Raw genomic sequence first — 13,669 nt, 5'->3', positions numbered from 1 at the left:
GTTAAGCCCGTTGTTGGCAATCAGATCAGAAACAGATGTGGAAGAAAGAAAGGGCACACTCTGACACGTCTTCCCATAACATATCTTTGATTACAATATAAAAAATGATATGCTTTTAAAGCAATGATTTCTGCCCCTGGGTTCAGTAACTCCAGTGTGAGACTCCGTACTTGTGTGCGTGCGCGCATGCACTTGGGTGTATGTGTCTATGACGTGTTGCGTTGACGTTCATTTGTTCAATCTTCCCCTGCGGGTGAGAACGGTCCGTCGGAAAGTGAAAACACCACTTTCTCAGGCATATGATTTTTTTTCCTCTTTTCTGGCCGTTTCAGGTCTGGTTTTTACAGGCTGTTTCATTTGTCTGATTTATGTCCCCTGTCCAGACTGCTGCATGGGCCCAGCCTGCAGCAGCCACATGGCCGTCCCACATGCCTTAATGAGGTGTCCTATCAGTAGAAACACTAACAGAGTGCTTAGGCCATCTTTATGACTTTATGATGTCTGGACACACAAATCATTCCCAGAAACACCAGACCCGGGTAGGTCTAAGCCAGACCAGGCAAGGGGCCCTTCTGTATACTTTCGAGGGGGTTTGTTTTCAGTCACCTGACTCACTCTTGAGACATATATCCAAAAAGAGGTTGCAAAGCTGAGGGGATTGGAACTTTTTTCATCCTTTAGTGATTCAGCTTTTTATTTCCTGGCAGGAAATTTTACTGCCAAGCAATACTGGTTTAGATTACATGACTGGAAATGTATTTGAAGCCTGCTATAATGAGCTTATTGAACACCAGGAAGTGTTGGGAACTATTAGAGCCTCCTATAATTCCAGCGCCATGACGCTGCCAATAGGCAGCTCATTCTTTATTCAAAGTGAATCACACAGAGAACCATCATTCCCTCTGTACCCATATGTGTCCAATAAAAAGCTGTTGATTCATACGTCACTTCCTGGTTCTGACTGCTGTCTCTTCTCCTTCTGTTCCGCCCCTCAGTTTCGTTTGCCAGATCAGAGAACTTGGGTAAGTTCCTCTACCTGTTACACAACGCCATCCCCTAATTAATGCATGGGCTGCAACAGTTTACAACTGACATCACCCAGCATTCGCATGGCTTAAGCCCATCACCCTCACGCACTGACTGAACTGGTGTCCATTTCTGGCCTTAGAAGCACTTTTCCATGTGTTAATGCAAAAAAAAATGTAATCTTAAATGCTTATATTGTACATCGTATTGTATTGTTTCGTAGTGATTCAACTTGAGTATTTGAGCCTTACTCTTTGATTAGACCTTCACATGTAGACATATCCCCTCTCTGATTCACATGAAAGGCTTTAAGCGGGGATTTCCAGCCGAGCTACACCCTGTCCATCCAGCGGCTCTGAATATATGTTTGCTTATTTGGGGAGTGAAGCAGGGCTTTTGCAAATGGGCATTGGTGGGGGGATGAGTGGAAGGTGGGGTGGAGGGTGGTGTTTAGGGGGGCTGCCTTACATCAGTGCGAGGGTAACAGTCTCTTTGGGACACTGGCGGGGGGAGTGGGGGGGTTAGTTCCTCCCTCCAAACATCTGGTTCCCGATAAAGATCAACAATTGAGAATGCATCTTGCTAATTAAGGCCCTCACAGCATCACTGACATCTGAAGATAGCCAATCAACTGCTGGTCCCAGAGCGACGCTACAGCAACAAGCAAGTTCACATATACACACATACTGCCCCGGGGGGGGAAGACAAGGGGGTTTTGGGACATGTGTGTGTGTGCGGGTTGGGGGGGGTCTCCTATACAAAGGAGTAAAGGGGTTATAAAACCTTTGAAAAATCGCTTTAGAGCAAAATGTGGAGACGTTTATCCTCTTGTCCTTTTAGCCGAACATTTCACACACACAGCATTGTCAAACAGTGGCCTAATGAACCTGGATCACCATCCATAAAAGCAGCTCAATGGCCGCAGGTTTGTGAAGTGTAATCTGGGGCAGAATGAGACATCATACATACAGGCAGATAAATACCAATATATTTTATAACAAAGACTGTGCCTTTAATTTAACACCTATAAAGGCAAAGGTTGACCACAGGTTCGAGATTGAACTTTTAATAGAGTGCAGCAATATGAGTGTGATGAGATGGAGTCAGAATGCCCCGGTAGACGGAGCAGGGATGGAGCAGTTTCAGCTCGAAAAAGTGTCTTATCGGAAAGGCTCGATACTGCAGACAGCTTTAGGGGCCCTAATGTTCCAAAGATTTATGGGCTCTTGTTGAGCAAGGCAGACAAACCGGCATTCACTCCATAGCCTGAAAAGAGCCCAATGAAATACACGGTGCACATTCAAAAGAAATATGAAAGAATTTCTTCTCCCTCTTCCCAAAAACTCCTTGCCTATCTTTCAATCTATTGCCTTCCTTCTTTTTCTTGTTCTTTTTCTCTTCCTCTGTTGCCTCCCCTCTCTGTCGCTGCCTTGCCTTTGATTCATGGCATGCAGCATTGGCATATTCATAATCAAGCAGACCTGACACTCCACATCCTCCCTCAGTGGGAACGTCGACGGCTGCGGCAGGAACTTTACACTCAGCCGTCACTCCTAATCAGCTGCTCCTAACACCGGGCTCCACCACCATCCATCAGACCTTCTCTCTCCAGGCTCTGCTCACTCTTTCTTTCTTTTTCACTTGCTTGTTTCTTTCTATCTATCTTTTATTCCTTCTTTCTTTATTTTTTACTTTCTTTCTTTCTTTCTTTCCTCTTCCTTCCCACTCCTCTCCCCTATCGTCTAGTCCTTCATCATGTTTCTTCCCCGATTCCCGTCCTCTGTGTCTCTCCCCTCGGTCTTCTCCATCTTGGCGTAAAGCCTGAGAGTGACAGGGGGTGAAAGCAGGAGATGAAATGTCAGAGTCGGAGCAGGGCTCTGGTGGAGGACCTGAATCACCATTGATTTGTTGCCTTATTGAAATAAGAATAAGGAACAGGCTGAAAATTCAATACACGCAAAATAATGCAAATTTGTGTGGCCTCTTTAAAGCAAAATCCTGTGTGTGTGTGTGTGTGTGTGTGAGATGGGCTGACAGGCCCTGCGGCCTTCTGGGACCCCCTCCACCCACCCCTCCCTCTCCTCCCCCCTCTAGTTCTCCCTTCACTCCCCCTGCAGCCCCCGCTCCTCCCCCATCCCGCCCCTCTCAGCACAGCGATATCATTATTACCCGTGTCTGGCCCTTGATCAGTAATGTCAACATCTTTCATATTGACGAATGTGCTGTCTGCCCGCATTGTGCACAGAATAGTTTACAGCCCAGCAGTGGACATGAATCACTCCTCTGCCACACACATACACACACACACACACACACACACACACGCACACACACGGACATGTATCTGACAACACACAGACACATACGAAGCACGTACAATCAAGCTCACATACTACACACATGTAAGCGCACGTTGTGTGCACACACACACACACACACACAAATGCATTACAAATACATTCTTCTCTTTCACACATATATTTTCTCTTTCACACACATTGATGGCAATTAATCAACTACGGCCACCATGCAGCACATAGTTTGTCATTCATATCCATACACACACACACACACACACACACACACACACACACACACACGAACTGACAGGTACACATATCTCCTCTGAGAGTATCTGATGAAAGTAAATGTTCAGCTTCATTAGTAGATTGGCTGCAGTCCTTTATCCTGTGTGTATGTGTGTGTGTATATGTTTCTACTCTACATGTCTATGTGTATTTATACAGGAACTAAAGCTGGCTGAATTTAACATTCAGACGTTCACACCTGCTCTCCGCTGACCATGAAGGAGAACACACTGCTTTTTATTTAACAACAAAGTTATGAATCAGTATCAGATGTACTTGTCATGCTCATATGGAGGGGATTTGACCTTGTGATTCGTGAATCATTGATGACCGTCATAATAAGAATTCACTCAGTTCCTGTTTCACTTCATTTCACCTGCTGCCCAGAAGCCTGCAAACAACTTGCGTCAGTCAAATAAGATATAAACAAATCTATAAATAAAGCATTCTTTATAGTATGATCAGTAAGAAGCAATTAACAGTAAATCAGGATCAAATATGTAAATAGGAGGCATGTGTTACTTATAGTTGGCACAGCAAATTTCTAAATGTTTGCAGGTAAAAAATCCATGTTGGTATGCCCCTACTGCCATATTAATGCTAATTATCAGTGCATTTGGCTTTTTGCATTGTATTACATTGCATTCCTGCTATTCAAAATACTATATGAGTATCAAGCCACATTCTGCAGCATAATTGCACAGCTTTCTATAGTTGCCAGGCTGCGAAATTAATTTAATTTTTTTGACCCAACTGCTTTTCCTCAAACATACATTCACACACTTACAATATGTTGCATGTTGCTCTTGGAATGCTGAACAAGCATTCTGTATGTTTTTTGTGAGCTCAAAGCTAACCCATCACCTTCCTCTCTTCTGTCTCCTCAGATGTCGGCCATCGAGAACATGGCAGAGAAGCTGGAGACATTTGGCTCCTTGAAGCCAGAGTCTGGTGACCTGCTGCGCTCCGTCCCCTCCATGTTCGACTTCAGAGCCCCACCGTCTGCACTTCCAGAGACGCTGCTGCGCAAGGGCAAGGAGCGCTACACATGCAGGTAACTGTGGCAACTGGTTTGGCATGTAATTTTAATTTTTAACTTCCATGTTGGTCACATTACTCTATGGAAAACATTTTTCTGAAGCAATATATTACTGAAGATGAGTTACAGTAGAAGTAAAATTTCTTGTGTTTTTTTGCATATTAGAATAATAGTAATAAAACGTGTGTTTATTCCATGTAGATATTGTGGGAAAATATTCCCACGCTCTGCTAACCTGACCCGCCACCTCAGGACTCACACAGGAGAGCAACCATATAGGTAAGACTGCTGAAGCAAAAGCTTGAGCCATCAACTAGCTTGGTCCTACCAAAGGCGTCCATCAGGACAACGTCCCTAAGCTTAACTTTCAAAGTTGTGACCAAATGGCTATCTGAGTGACCATCACAAAACCCTGACCTGAATTCTTATACAGGATTTGTGAACTGAAGTTTATGTCGGTGTAACGAGGCCCACAAACCTGCCTGACTAACACATATTCTGTCACAAGAAATGGGACAGAATTTTGGCACAGTATTTCAAAAAACGTATGGAAGGATATCCTACGCGTTTGACTACAGTTAAGCTGTGAATCAGTAACTTTTGACCCACAGAAAATCTGTTTAAGTCAACAAAACCTGAAAAAAAAGTATTTTATTTTGAAATTCTCTCTCATGTCAATAGTAAAGATATCCTATTGAGTTAACACAAGAATTACATGGGAACAGGAAGGTAAGGGAAAATTGAGATTGAGGTCTTGAGCCAAGGTGTATTTAAATATGTTTAAGAGGTAAGTGGGTGTTATATAAGCAATTTGTCGTCTAGTCAGGAATCAGATTTACACAATAGCCCTTTAACTCCCTGGTCAAGAATAGTTTTACTGTCCCCACAAACATAAGTGAAAGCAGCGAGCACACTTTCACACAGTGTACTCTCACTCAGACAGAGAGACGCAGCTCGTTTGTTAACAGCCCATGTGTGTTTTCTTATCCTGGAATAATTATCCTACTGCTAAATAATTTGCCTGATGAGAAATGGCGTCCGTCGCCAGGGTGACAGGAAAAAAGGGGGGTTATTTGAAGCAGTGCCGGTAGAGGAGCAGAGGAGAGGAAGGCAGGAAGTTTGGTGAAAAATTGGGGTGATGAGGAGCGCGGGCAGATGTCCAGGCCCGGCAGCTGTGGTCATTTCTCTTGTGCGTACGAAGCCAGACTCCCAGTGATCTGCAGTCCTCCTGGCTACTTGCCGCCCCATGCGATGCTTTCTTGCCAACTTAAAAGGTTATCACAAGATTAAGATCTTGTTCTAGGGAGTCTAATGTTGTCAAATAAGGCAAAAAGGATGCACAAAGTTTCCTAGCATTTTCTTTCATGGGAAACTTTGTTGTAAAAGTCTCTGCTGTCCTGCGTCAACACTGCAGAGCTTTCCAGGTGCTGCTGAGGTACAAGAAACAATGCAGCAGCAGTTCAGTACTCATGTAAAAATGAATCTCGCACATTTACTACATTTGGATAATGAGTAAGCCCTGGCTAGCTCTGCTCTGCTTTGTAGTTACTAAGGTAGTGGAATGTTGGCCCAAAGCTTGCAGGAGGCCTGCTGACCACAGGGGAGAGAGAGAGACAGACGCAGGCCTCTACTGCCCCAGCCTGATAGCCTGCACTCCACACGCTGGCATGCTATTAAAGATCACCGCTGTTTATTGTAATTTTTTGTGGAGATAACCGGGGGGTTTCCTGAGGGACAGCCAATCGAGCGAGCTAATTCCAGCAGAAGAAAAGATGTAATCTTCTCGTATAATTTTGCATGAAGAAACTTGGCAAGCGGCTCTAATTTTGCAGGGCTACAACCAAATCTGTTGCGTGCTTATTTTGTGAGAGAAGAATGCAATTTTATTGCGCTGGCTGGAGATAAGAGGCAGAGCTGTTTCACCTTAAACAAGCTCCTCCATCATGTCTGGGACTGTGGGACTGCTGGGACTGTCTGTATGCATGTGTGTGTGTGTCCCACATTATGTATCCCATTATGTTTCCCACAGAACAAACCATTCATTGTGTAGCACAGTTGTACTTATGACTTGTGTATGCAGCTCTTGTGTTTTGCTTCCCTTGTCATTTTGTCCTTGTCTAAGCAAAAGGCCTCTACTTTTCCTGCAGGTGTAAATACTGCGACCGCTCCTTCAGCATCTCCTCCAACCTGCAGCGTCACATTCGCAACATCCACAACAAGGAAAAGCCCTTCAAGTGCCACTTGTGTGATCGTTGCTTCGGTCAGCAGACCAACCTGGACCGTCACCTCAAGAAGCACGAGAACGGCAACCTGTCAGGTGAAAACCCTGCATATACGCTTTGTGTTCTATAGAGTGTGGAAAGATTACTACTATTATTATTACACGCCTTTTCCCCCCCATATTTTATCAGAGAGAATGAGAGCTACTTTGCTGATTGGTGATAGCATTACTCATGATTGGAAACATTTTTAGAAGCTGAGAAATTAAACGACATAAATCTGTCACCTTCCTCTGCAACTGCATAAAAATATTTTTCGAATGAGCAGCTTTCTTCAGCTCAGCTTATGGGTTGGATAGTTTGCATCTCTGCTCTGACTCTGAATCAGCAGAATAAGCTGTGACACTTGGCCAGCAGCTGAGAGCAACAGTCCTCAGAGGAGGCTTTCACTTAATCAGACACAATGTTCACTCCTTCAACTGCAGATTCAATTACCTACTAAAGTTTCTATTTGCTTTATAAATCAATATATCATCAATCGACAACACAAAGATGATAGTTTGAGAATTGTTAAGTAGAAAAATAGTCAGACACTTTGGCAGGTCCATTATTACAAATGCGCTCTGTGTGGCCGGGCATTGTCCAAGCTCACATCATTTCAAGTCTCATAAGAAATTCCACTGAAAGTGCACAACATAATGCATAATCCAATTCCTATAATATAATGGCTCAACAATTACATAGTAAAAAAATGATTTGAAAGTGTACTCACTGTAATTCAGTAAAGCATTTGAACCAGCGTATAACATGTCACACTGTGATAGAGTCACCACAGTTGAATTTACAATTAAAACATGTCCATCATCACTTAAATGTATTCTGGGACATAATGGTCCAACATACCAGGCATTTGCAATATTGATGATAAACCATAATATTTTCTCTCTCTCTGCAGGCACTGCAATGTCGTCCCCACAGTCTGAACTGGACAGTGGCAGTGCCATATTGGATGACAAAGAAGACTCTTATTTTAATGAAATAAGAAATTTCATCAGCAACGCAGGCCAGAACCAGACATCACCGGACCCCTCTGAAGAAGGGTAAGAGCAGCTTTATGTGTTCATCTCTGTTTTTTCCTGATCAGATCTATAGCTACGCTAGAGGCAAGTATCAGTGAGCGCTTGGCACATCCAGGCTTCTCACTCCACGTGAGGGCCTCCTGAAAACATTCACATACAGGATAACATGATCATTTAGTTATCTGAAACTACACCTGCTAACCTACATGACTGCATGTTGAACTCTTACAGTAATTGTGCCTACATTAAGATTGCTGGACACACAAAGGGCTTGAATAGGTATGAATAATGGGTCAGCTGCTATCGGCCCATTTTAGACCTGCATTTTCATACCACCCAGCCAGCCCTTGCTAATTATCACATCATGCTCCGAGGGTCTAGAGTACAGAGCAATTATCTGTGATGACATTTAAGATAATCGCAGGTTTTGGAACCGTGCATGAGACCCTTATATCTGTTGCCTTTCGGCCACACGTACGACCAGATATCTGTGTGCATGCAACTACGTCTGAGCTTTATGCAAATAAATTCTTGGGGCTGCGATCAGGTTGGATAGCAGTTGAGAGGTCTGCTCAGGTCTCCGAGTTTGTTTTCATGTGCCTCACGTTGGAGCGATCACAGGGCAGATTGCAGGTCCAGATAGAGATCTGCAGACTGCTGTATGATTGTGCAGAAGGCCTGTGAGAGCAGGACCCGGCGGTAGAGCGTCAGAGGGAAGGAGAGAGAAGACAGGAGGGGGAGCGCAGCAGTTAGCCCACCACATCTGGAACCAACATGTCTGCCTACAGGAAGAGGGTAGAGGGGGTGGGGTCAAAGGGTCGGCCCGTGTTTCCTTTCAAAGTGCTGTGCTCCTGACTACTTCTGATAGATACTTTATCCCCTGCAAATTACCACGTTTGAAAGCGTAATTAGCGAATCTGTTTTCTTAATCACAGAGCTCTCGCTCTCTTTTTGGGAGCTGGTCCCGTTTCTCGGCCCTCCGAGCTCGCACGGCATGAACACCACCTCGTCAGCCTCCAACTCTCAGTCCCAGCGGGAGCTCTGTCGAAAGCGTTCTATTATCAGCTGCTGATAAAAGAGACAAGAAGATGGGGATCCTGCAGTTCCCATAATAATGTGCAATAGTTCCCCTTCTATAGTCCCTGCAAACTCAAATGCTTCAGTTTAAAATCGAGTCTAGGTGTCCTGTTTATGAGCGTCCTATGATTAAGTGCTGATGTGTTTGACGTGTTTTGTTTCTTATCTACTTCTTCTACTGCGCCCCATTCTAAGTCCTCATCTCTGAATCCTTTGTGCGAGAAGTGGCATTTTTGGGAGCTGACGAAAGACGTCCAGGAGTGTAATTAGTGAATCAGTCTTAATGTGGTTCCAGATGATTTACCAAATGGTGGTTTCCTGTGGCGCTGAGACAGAGGGACAGATTAAGACTCAGGCAGTTTGGATAGCTTGCCCTCTCTCCCTCCGCAGGGAAAGAGGAACGGGCCGGTTGGCAACGCTCTCATTACTCTCCCACCAAATGGGGCTGTCAGCTAAATATTTTGCCTATTAGATGAATACGAGATAGTCGAGAAAATAAACAAGGAGAGAGGCGAAGCACTCCGGTTAAGTGCTGCAATGATCTACCCAGTGCTGCTGTGCCCGAAGGGGCCCCAGAGCCTCGATGACAAACGAGATTCCGGCTCTCTCCATCCCAGCTGCCACAGATCCACCGCGCTCTGTTCTTTATCCCGTACGATATGTTGTTTTTGTATTTAGAGGGAAGTTATTCTCACAAGAATCTGAAGGAAAACAAAGAACGGAAGAAAAAAGGCAACATCCATTACATGTACTAAATGTAATTAATTGAACAAGCACCAAAAGAGTTCTCCTTTGTTTTTTTATCCTTAGTTATGTAGAATGTCTTCTTTATCCAGCTCTGCTAATATCATTGATGTTCCTGGTCTGCAGGTTAAATGGTGGTCCATTTGAAGAAGAGAAGCCACTGATGGCCAGCCAACGGTCACATGACCTGGAAGATGAGGAGGCGGAGGAGCTTGGTGCTGATGAAGAAGAAGGAGAAGAGCGTAGCAACACCCCAGGGAAAGCAGAAGGCGAGATGCGTCCTAGCAGCCTTAGTGATGACATCATGCATGATGAAATGGACTTCAGTGGGCCCAACGACTTAAACCTCAACTGCAAAACCTCTCCTAGGTAAATTAAAGACAGGCTAATAACCTAAATAAAGTTAAACATAATTTCAAATGGTTTTTAAAAGTATCTTGAAATGGCCTCATATTTATTTTTTGTTAAATCTCCAGGTACAAGGATGAGGAGGAGCAGAGCGGCTACTCAGCCTTGGATCATATTCGGCACTTTTCGGACATGCGTAAGCTGGATGAGAGTGAGCTGAGTGACGGGGACGGAGACGAGGACGATGGATCGTTTGGCTCGCCCTCTCTGACTGAAGCAGTCAAACAGCCACTCTTTAGAAAATCAAAGTCTCAGGTAAATAAAACATTCAATTTACATGCATCCGGTTTACCTGTATAATGTAAACACATAAGCGCATTTAAGCTAAATGTAATCCTTCTCCCTCCCCCTCAGGCGTATGCCATGATGCTGTCTCTGGCTGAGAAGGACTCTCTCCACCCAGCCTCCCACAACCCAGCCACCATGTGGCACAGTCTGGCACGGGCTGCTGCTGAATCCAGTGCCATCCAGTCCCTCAGCCATGTATGATGACTGAGCACTTACCCTTTCACCTTTCAACCCCCCAAACCTGACCTATGGCACTGGGAGCCCATTGCGGGGGGGGCCTATGTGCAGTGGCCCCTGATCATCCACAGAGTGACTGCTGAGCAGAACCACGGCCCATCTGACTGCTGAGCGGAGCCTCTCACACACACAGCAGGGTCACTGTCCCTGCAGAGCTCAGCGCAGCCCCAGCCCCTAAGACCCCCTACAGATAGAGAACAAAACGTCCCTCTGAGACCTTAAAATTGATTTCTTAATTAAGTCCAATGATAGCAATTGAGGATTGTGGTGAAAATAATAATGCTAAAGTAATAATAGCTGTATTTATTCTGCTGAATTTCTCTGTTTTGCACAGCAAAGGCAGCTGGTGGACATGGAAGAAGGATGTGCTGATGTATCATTGCTAGACTGCATTTATAGCTGAGCACATACAAAGCAAGGAGAACATTCTGGTTGTGTCTCTAAGACAGTTTCAGCCTTGTATGTTTCACTGTGTGTAAAGCATTAGAAGCCCGGTTTATCTAAGATATCATGAATTTCCTGTAACCCCCAGAGAGCTACAGGTGTTTCTCATAAGTTTATGTACTTGATGATACAAATGAAGGGTGGGGTTAGCAGCCTCGGTGCAAATGAAAACCGCTCCATGTAAGGACAGCGCTAGCTGCGCTTCAATATCTCTGAAGTCATTGAAGAACAAATAAAAAAATGAATTGTTGTAATCAGGCCAGTTTCCCACCTGCGTTTCCATGGCTGCGCGTGTGTGTGTGTGCACAATCATAGCACTGTACACAAGTGTCTACCAACTGTTCTCCACTGCACTCCATCCTGCCCGCCTGCTCTATCTGTGAAAGGATATAAATAGATTGTCTTTTAGTGGAAGAGAAGAAAACACAATGTTTTTTTTGTTTGTTTGTTTTTTTACTGAGATAAGTAGCCAGTGCTGAAGTTAATTGTTGTTCTGTAAAGGGCATATGTCTTTTTTCAAACCCCTTGAATCCATCCTAGTCAGCCAACAATACCACTAAATAGCCTGAATGCTAGTCGTTAGCTACTCCATGCTCGTGTGTCTTTCATTTTTAGACAATCATGATTTTGTTTTCATTTTTTTTGTTGGTGTTGTTGTTGTTATTTGCTGTTGTATGTTGAGAACTGTATTTATTTCTTGGCAAACTGTAGTTTGTTTACTGAATAGCACTGCTCTTAGCCCAGGTGAAGGGGAGATTCCTCGCCGGGCCTATCCCAGAGTTCAATGGGGTTTGTAGATTGCATTTGAGTGCCGGATAGTATTAAACATACAATTCACTCCTTATTCTTCTAATGAAACCCGGTCGATGAATAGATATTACGTAGGTTTTTTTTCTATGACAATTTAATGATTCAATTGTAAAAAATGAAAAACAATATAAAGAATGAGTAATAAAAAAAACGCAGGTATAATTTCTTCATAAACGCATGATTGGTCTGGTAAGATCTGTATCTGACATTTTCTACGGTTGTCTGCAAGCTTGTGTGGCGTTCGGTTCATGTTAATCCCTTGTGCCAAACTTATGATAAATAACAGATTACTTTCATTTATTCTCCCGTTTTGAGGGACCAGATTTCTGTTTGTTTTTGTCGTTGTTTTGTTTATAATCGATTTTAAAAAGTAATCAGCAAGTTGAGGTACTTTGTTTTAATGCTTTCTACAATGTAACTGTTATGCATTTCAATTCAATACTGTGGGAGGAACAACTAAGAAATAAAGGACTACAATGTGGATTGACACGTCTTCCTCTCTGTCTTTATTCCTCCTTAAGCGTTTAACTCACCCTTTGTCTCCCATCTCCCTCACACCTCCCTACTCCATACAGTCCTTCTGGCTGCCCATCATTTCAGCCCAAACAGGATTTAAACTAAGAGACATGAGTCAGAAAACCACCTGGCGCTTTCTTCTGGCGCTCCCATGGCCTCCAAGAGCGAGGGAGAGCCTGAACTCTGGTCCTCTTTTTTTCTCCGGGCTTTGGCTCGCATAGAGCGAGGGAAGGAGGAGAGAAAAGGCTGGAGAGGGCCTGAATGTGGTAGTGGGAGCGGAGGCAGGAATGTGTCCTCTTTATTTGTGTCCGTTTGTGGGGCATGATGGATGAGTTTGGTAGATGTGATGACCTGGCTCATCGCTCAAACGCTCAATAAGAGTCCCATCCTGCAGCAGGCCTCCCCATCCGGCACCCCCCTCCGTCACTGCTGCCAGCCGACGTGGGCGGACATTGTGGCTGGGAGGGCTGGAGGTTCAGCGGCTCCATTGTCCGCGGGCCGGCTCGGGTGGGGGGTTGGAGAATTGGGCATGACAGTGAAGATGGCTGGCGCTGACACTCCACATTTACAGTGCTCCTGGCACCCTAATGGATGGGGTGTTTTCTTAGGGCCTGTCGTCAGCCCTCAGGGCTCCATGGGGCGTCCAGCTTTGATGAGGTCACAGGGGGTCACGCAGTGTTGATGAGGTCAGCACGGGTCGTCCAGCTTTGATGAGGTCAGCTGCAGTGATGGTGGTGATGGCGTAGGCCGGGGCCGTAATGGAGTGGAAGTGATAATGGTCCTGAGTGTGAGTTTTGGCACCTGTACTGTTGTTGACTAATTGAAGCCAAAATGATTATGTAAACGTGTCAGTAGTCATGCAACAGCGTCGCCTTTGTGTCTGATTGTTCAGTAACTACAGTAAATCTGTTAACATGCAATTAGGGATGTTTTTGGCCACTTGAGAACAATGGAAAGAAGCTGTATACACAACACAGATTTTAACACATTATAAGTTGATTTGTTGAGCATGTTAGCATACAGGTGCCTAGCATACACAGCATAACATTAGCTTTTATTACAGTGCTCACTAGCTAGCAGCTACACAAGTTGTGAAATGGGTGCCTGTTGTGACCAAAAATGATACTTTGAGAGTGAACCAAAGTAGAAAAGCTGCTGGCAGAAAAACAAAACAATGTTATTACTCCAAAGAGC

At 44.5% G+C, this 13,669-nt stretch overlaps 1 protein-coding gene across 8 annotated transcripts in view; it reads left to right on the top strand.

The window, feature by feature from the left end:
- mecom (MDS1 and EVI1 complex locus) overlaps positions 1-12,440 on the top strand; it is a 131,336-nt gene extending 118,896 nt beyond the window's left edge. For all 8 annotated transcript variants that reach the window (XM_069668344.1, XM_069668343.1, XM_069668338.1 and 5 more), the window contains 8 exons: positions 996-1,022; positions 4,502-4,668; positions 4,855-4,932; positions 6,801-6,970; positions 7,828-7,972; positions 9,899-10,141; positions 10,249-10,435; positions 10,535-12,440. In XM_069668344.1, coding sequence (XP_069524445.1) covers positions 996-1,022; positions 4,502-4,668; positions 4,855-4,932; positions 6,801-6,970; positions 7,828-7,972; positions 9,899-10,141; positions 10,249-10,435; positions 10,535-10,669 — 1,152 coding nt within the window. In that variant the 3' untranslated portion in view covers positions 10,670-12,440. The remainder of the gene's footprint in view (positions 1-995; positions 1,023-4,501; positions 4,669-4,854; positions 4,933-6,800; positions 6,971-7,827; positions 7,973-9,898; positions 10,142-10,248; positions 10,436-10,534) is intronic.
- The last annotated feature ends 1,229 nt before the right edge of the window (positions 12,441-13,669 follow it).

This window comes from Semicossyphus pulcher, unplaced genomic scaffold (genome assembly GCF_022749685.1).
Source record: "Semicossyphus pulcher isolate SPU_LCO1_2020_fin unplaced genomic scaffold, fSemPul1.0.p SCAF_19, whole genome shotgun sequence".
NCBI classification, from domain to species: Eukaryota; Metazoa; Chordata; class Actinopteri; order Labriformes; family Labridae; genus Semicossyphus; species Semicossyphus pulcher.
Note: the sequence above shows the minus strand (reverse complement) of the source record. Positions and strands in the feature narration are given on the sequence as shown.